The sequence below is a fragment of the Theobroma cacao genome, chromosome 9 (assembly GCF_000208745.1).
Source record: "Theobroma cacao cultivar B97-61/B2 chromosome 9, Criollo_cocoa_genome_V2, whole genome shotgun sequence".
NCBI classification, from domain to species: domain Eukaryota; kingdom Viridiplantae; phylum Streptophyta; class Magnoliopsida; order Malvales; family Malvaceae; genus Theobroma; species Theobroma cacao.
The window spans coordinates 19,787,409-19,794,494 of NC_030858.1; the positions used below are offsets into that span (position 1 = coordinate 19,787,409).

The window sequence follows — 7,086 nt, forward strand, 5'->3', positions numbered from 1 at the left end:
ATATAATAACTAAAAAAAATGAAACAATATTTTATCGTGCTTATAGATTTTTCTAAAATCATGTCACCACTGTTGGTTTTACTAGAGACATCAATTGTAGCAATCACACCCCAGAATCTCACAGTTGCAATCTCATGTTGTAACATGTCCACAGCAATCTCTTCTGAAATAGATGCCCAGAAATTAGAATTGAAGAACATAAACAACACAGAGCACCAAGTCTTCATCAAATGCATTTGTTATTAATTAGCCTCCCAAATCCTACGTTTCCAATATTGAGGTAAATTGAGAGCCAAAAGGCATCGCATCAGGGATAACATATGACAAGCATATTCAACTAACTGCTGTGCAGTGCCAATGCCAAACCACCCCTATATTGAGGTAAAACAACTCCGGATGAAAACCCAAAAGAGAGCATAAACCAGGCTATCTTCTTGCCCATGGCCACAAGCACCTTACTAACGCTGCAGCCTCACTGCTTCAAATTGCCTGATCAATCTTGCCACAAATGCTGTTAGCAAGCAAAGAATCTATAGAATCCCAAAATGAGTTTGTCAGGTTAGAGCAAGCATTAATAACATGCCCGCAATCCTACAACTGCTTCCAGTTGTCACACATCTGTCATAACTTATCAACATGCTGAATTCTGGTGATCTCTGCCATTATCCCCCACCGATACTTCTTTGCTATTTAGCTTGTCTTCCAATTGTAACACTAGAATGAACTCGAAATTTTGGTTTATGGATTCATTAGCTAGTGAAGCTAAAGCATCTGTTCCTGAGCTACAACCCATTTCTCTTGATGGTACTTCTCTATCCTCATTCAATCTAAGGGTTTGAGCAAGAGCATGAGACATTTGGTTAACAGAGTCCCCAGCACATAAATATGAAGCATCCACTGGTGAAAAAGCTAGGTCTCTGGCCTTCTTTTCCTTCAAAGCTCTTTCCTGGTTATCATAAAATACAAAATCATCTAGGATAGATGTACGAGTATCATGATCCTAGAAAATTTTCAACATTTCAATGCCTTGCTCTAAATTCACCTGATTATATTCCAACGGCAGAAGAATATAAAACAAGACTGAGATGCACAATTATAAGGCAAGCAAGACTGAATATAAAACAACACCTTGATGCTAGCAGGAAAAGCATGTTGGGGCTCAGATCTCACATCAGTTCAACAAATCAGTTCAATGTGAATTCCAGCAAAGGGACCAAATCAGAAATAGTGGGCTAGAGGTTTAGCAAATCAGCTACATTAGTAATTATGCAGCCACAAGGGAAGACACACCATAGTTACCAGGAATAAGGTACGTCTCGGCTCATTGTACGAGAACAGGAATGACGTCATTTAGCTAATTTTTGGTACAACGGGGGTAGGTTTAGTTGTTACGCTATGGAGGTCGTGGTACATTGTAAAACAGCTCTTGGGTCACCTTCAGTTTGATTTGGTTGATTATAAGTGATAATTATAAATTTAATAAAGATGTTGAAGAAATTTTGAATTTACTTTCCTTTGAAAATATGTAATGGATTTTTTTTTTCTCTAAAATTGTAAGAGGGCTCCTAAATATTAGTCCATAAAACATAAATGGGTTTTTTTATTATGTTTTAAAAATGGGTATTAGGTTTGAAAGTATGAATAACATTTAAAACACCAATTAGGCAGCGGGCCAAAAGCCTTGAAAGAAACAATCGGCCTTTTTTTTCTTAACCCTAATCTGAAATGTTTTTGACTCCACTCTCTATTTATGCATCTCTATTATTCTATTTCTCTGTTCCTCTTGTCTTCAGCCTTCTCTCTCTTTATCTTCCTTTCTTTTGTAAAATTCCGGAATTTGTGCTTCTCTTGTTCTCTCCTCAATTCTGCATTTTTTTCGCTGCTTTTGTTGCGAAGTTTTGATGTTCGGTTAACTCTATGATCCAAAATCTGGATCCCCAATTTTAGAATCCAGATTGCATACCAAGGGATCCCAGACCGCAAAAGTACCACACGATCTGGATAGCAAGATCCATTTCATGGTTCCAGGGGGGTAGAGAGAACCTGGTAACTATGTGAGAGACACATTCAAATACACACCCCATCCCTCAAAAGCAAGGGAAAGGGAAGAGGGATGGGTGGGGGGTGGCAAACATACTCTCAAGAGAAGCATGTAAAAGAGCTTAACGCTGACATACAGTTGAAATAAACCCCCAACCCTTACCACACCCGAACAGCATGAACTCTCAAATAAGACTGACAATTAGCTAAAAGTAATTCAGAAGACAGAAGAAGACACTTAAAAAGAAGCATGTAAGGAAGCATGCTTGCACAAACTGAAACATTAAAATTCTTGATAGGAGCAGTAAAATCAGCCACCTATAGGCTATAGGGGAGAGTAAGATGGGTGCATTTCACAGCTAAGAGACACAAGAAAGAAGCATCGCTGGGTAATCATGTTCTCCAAGAGCAATAGAGATGCACACACATGCAAAAGTTAAGGAGGCTTAATACAATTTGATACTTTTATAAAGTGACTTTACAACAGTGACATAAAATTTGGTTTGTCATAGATGCATGCTATGGAAATTTGAAAAAGTTTCAAAAGAAGCAAGATCGCAACACATTTCTTAAAATACCAAACTAACATACTCATCTAACGAACATTTCTATAAGAATCTTTATTCTATATTCCACCTTAACAAGAGGGTCGTGTCGAAGATGAGGAAATTAACCCCTTTGAGCAACTAATACTGTAAAAGCCTTCAAATATCACAATCGTTTTAGAAGTTAGAACCAAACAAACCAATGTACTGGTCTTATGAAGTTCTCTAAAGCACATTACTACACTTCATGCCATTGCGACCTTCCAGTCCAAGGGCATCTAGCTCTCTAGTACAAGTAAAATCATAAAAGCCTTCTAATGCGACCATACTCTCTGACTGTCTTAGAATCTATCACACCAATGTAGGATAGCTACTATGTTCTTATATTGAAGGAAAAAAACACACACGCTTAAATGAGAGAAGTCAACTAAAAGAGAAAACTTGACCTTTTCTTTCACTGTAACCAAGGCACAGGATTCAACAGGCACTGAAGATAAAAGAAGCAAACCAAGGGCTTGTTTAGTTCTAGAAAATTATTTTATTCCATCTCTATTTTTATATTATAAATTATCAATGAAATAAGGGTAATAACTAAATTTAGAAATCCTTGTTTTCCAATTTTCTATAAAACTAAAAAAAAAAATTTTCAACTGTTTTCAAACTTCCTACCTGCATTTGGAAATCCTTTTTGAATTTTCCAAATTTAGTTATTTACCTAATCTTATTGATAATATTTAGTTTGAAAAACAATGGAAAACAGAAAACAATTTCTAACAACGAAACAGATCCTTACTTCCTAACTTCTTTACCAATAAGAAACACCAGAATACTACTAGAATGCTTGAATACCATTCTGCATCTCAGTCAACAAAAAAAAAAAAAAGTGGAAAAAAAAAGAAAAGAAGCAAGAAAAAAGAAGGAACCGGAGGGGGAGAAGAGATAACGAAGCTATGCTACCTCCTGTGAATCTCGACTGTGGGTAACAGGCTTGTTGTCATTATTCTGCAGCAAAATATGACGGAATCCATTGTTTGGAACGTCTTTGATGACATGCCACTGAACTGGGAACTGTCCACTCCACCTATCTTGTTGCCAAAAATCTGCATCGCTCTCAAAATCTACAGGTCCAGCCATTTGAGCTACCCCACAAAACTGTCCACTGGCCTTGACCTGAAAAAGGTAACCAACAATTAAATTTTTCTAACAAGCTAAATACAAGAAATGGATGAGAGTAACAATATGTTACATATAGCGAAGGCAACAATCCTCTCAATTGACAGCTAATACAATAAAACAAAATTAGAACAGGCTGCTTTTCTATTTCGCTGGCATTGATACTAATCAACTTGGTTGACCCTATTCAGATCCACATTCCACAAACATCTAGAAACAAAACTTTACTTGTTCTTCGGCAAGTTGCAATTAAACCATTATATATACACCTTAATAAACCACCACAAGACAACAACAACAGCATCACTGACTAATGGAGCTCCCTGCATTCAATTATATCTTCTATCACACTCTCTTCTATAATCACACATCCTAGGTTTGAAACCAATGATGACACTTCTTTTGCTCATCTGCACAAAGAGATTTAACTAAGGCCCAAAAAGCGAAGTTAGTCCAAATTAAATTTTATTTAAGAAAAAAACATATATCAAGTAAAGTTGAGTCATGCTACTTACTGAAAACAATAGAAAGACTGGACAGGTTTCCTTCTTCTCTTTGGCTTCACAATAGGCAGCATCTAGTTTTTTGTTTCCATGTGGAGTGCTGGCCCATACATTGTATTTAATACTTTTGTGAACGTTGTCTTCACTGAAAGATTTGATGATAAAAAACTTGGCATTCTCATAATCAGTACGAAAGTCTGGCCGGTTGTACAAATCAAGATCAATTGCAGATATGGCTGAATCTATTTTGCTATTATCAGATCGAGAGCTCTGTTCACTGGTGCTCTTGCCCTTCAGCTTTAAAGCCCTTGGTCCACGATTATGGTCAGTACCCTGAGACTCATTAGAAATACATATTGAGTCCTGGTCTCTCTCTCGTCTCTTGCCCTTGTCAAGAACAAATCTTGTCTGGTCATTAGCCCCAAGAAAGGAACAGATGCACTGCTGAACTTGGAGCTCTGATAAGAGCCATCGTGTGGGTAGTGTCCAACAGAAGAGCCAGATCTCTGTAGAAAAAAATGCAGAATTATAAATTTACAAAAGTAAAATGGCTACGCAGTCCTAGAACCATAAATAACAAATAATCGTAAAAGAACCCAACCAAGTAATATCCTTGTATAGGAAGCAACCATCTACGAAAAAATGTTACAAATATCATATAAAAAATTCAGTTTAGCAGGTGCGCTTGATGACATTATTGCTGAATTAGGTTGTGGGTAATGGAGCTCCCAAAACTTAATACCATGCTGTATAATTTGACATGCCCCACAAAGAGGGAAACCAAATTGTTTGAAAATTTCACTGCTAAAAATCAGATACAGCATGTATGAATAATGAATGTAAATGAAACAGCAAAACTTTAATTTTTCTAAATTAAGAAGCCATTAGTGCTTGTTTTTTTTTTAAAACAGCCAAAGCTTTTTCATAAAAGATTCAACTAGCTGTATATGACAACCACTTCATGATATTTCTCAGTAAGTTGTATAGCAGTACAGTTCCTATATGTCTCCTGCTGCATCCCACAGTCATATGTAAACTATATGAAAGAATGAGGCATATAGACTTCAACTGGGTCAGCCAATTAAGATAGGTGATTGTCACTTTCAATACCAGATTCACCGAAGAAGGGAGTGATCAATATACAGGATAATGAAATATTATTTCGTCTATTTATGGAGCAATATTCTTTAGTTGTCACCATTTTTAGCTCTCATGGAACAAATTGATTTTTTTCCCATGATTTGCCCATCGTGGAAAAATTTTAAGGGAGCTGATGGATTTGGTATTTGTACAGAAACGTTCTTTAAGCAATCATTTATACTGCTTTCCTTATGATCAACAAATGGTAAAGGTCTATTCTTTAGGGGGACATGTTATGCAATTTTCTTTTCCCATTTATGCCATATTGGCATAGTAGCAGTGTTAGTAAAACCATAAAATATGAAAATCCCACCAGCAAATTTTTTCTTTTCCCTCTTCTGCATATAGGGGCACTACACTTTGGACAATATGACAATGTTCTAAAGTTAAGAAAAGAAACCTGTCTGTGCTCATATGAACCAAGAATGCCCACTGGTTGAGAATAAGCTGCAGGAGAAGTTACAGCGCTAGAACCAAAAATCCCAGAAATGTTCCCCACACCATATGATCCATATTGTATTAAGTAACCTGACCTTGTTCCATAATGCACATTCTCCCTACTACTTTCCAGTGTCATCAGCTCAGTTGGTATAACTGGGACAGCTGCAGGAACATTTGGAGAGGCAGGTAGTGGACGATAAATTGGAGGAAATGGAACTTGTTGTGAAGCACATAGTGGGCCTTCTACCAGTAGAGAAGGCAGAGGTGTACCAACTGGGGAATATTGTCCATATGACATTTCAGGAGTGAAGCCATAACTAGCGTGCAGCAAAAGAGATTGATTTTCATTGCAGATTACCTGATCCAGGCTAAAATAATTATCTTTTTTAAGAATAAAAATAGAGAAGAGCCACCATATTGTGACCTTTAAACTAGGAAATATGCTTTGAAGATTACAGAATGAAGTAGTCATATTCTCACAGGAGATAAGTGCAATCCATCAGCATTCACAAAGTGAGGATATCCATCCCAACTACCGGTGCTATTGCCATAGCCTGAAGCCAAAAGAAAATTTGATGCACACAGTCGCACACACAATTGTTCTGAGCACTCATCCAAACATTTCGAAGTAATAATACTGCTAAGGTATTATCAATACTTAAAGAATATCTTTAAAAAGGAAAAAGAAAAGATTTTAAAACTTAATCTGAAAAGCTTTGTATATGAAAGAATACTGGTCAAGATTCAAAATAGTTAATACAGAAGGCCAAGGTTCACACATGCAAAATGAGTAACAGGAAGCAAGGACGTGAAAGTAACCTCCGTATGACACATGTTGTTGATGAGAACCACAAGCACTGAGTGGACGGATGATACTAAGATCTCCACTTTCATTTGAAGCTCCAGGATAGTCAGCAGCATCCATTGAAGGTACTATGGTGGCTGCATCCGGAGAAGGATTCGCTAAAATATTCCTTTAATCTTTTGGCGAAAGTAGCTGATAATAGATTACAAAATAAAATGCTAATAGAATATATTGACCTATGGTCATCAAAATACATGGAAACAAATACAATTAAACATTTACCAAGCAATTCATAGTTAAGTACCTGCTCCATTCAGATTTCAGGCCAAACAGGCCTCTCCTCTGCAATCCACCATTGAACATTCATTGACTCGTTGCAAAAAACATATCATAAACATATTGAACAAATTATTCAATCTCAGATAGCAAGAAAACCATC

General features: G+C 36.7%; 1 protein-coding gene across 1 annotated transcript; it reads right to left on the reverse strand.

The window, feature by feature from the left end:
• LOC18589549 lies at positions 632 to 6,767 on the reverse strand. Its single transcript, XM_018126849.1, is given in 7 exon segments — positions 632 to 1,042; positions 3,543 to 3,755; positions 4,274 to 4,686; positions 4,689 to 4,767; positions 5,802 to 6,200; positions 6,323 to 6,479; positions 6,577 to 6,767. Coding segments are annotated over 7 exon segments (1,863 nt in total).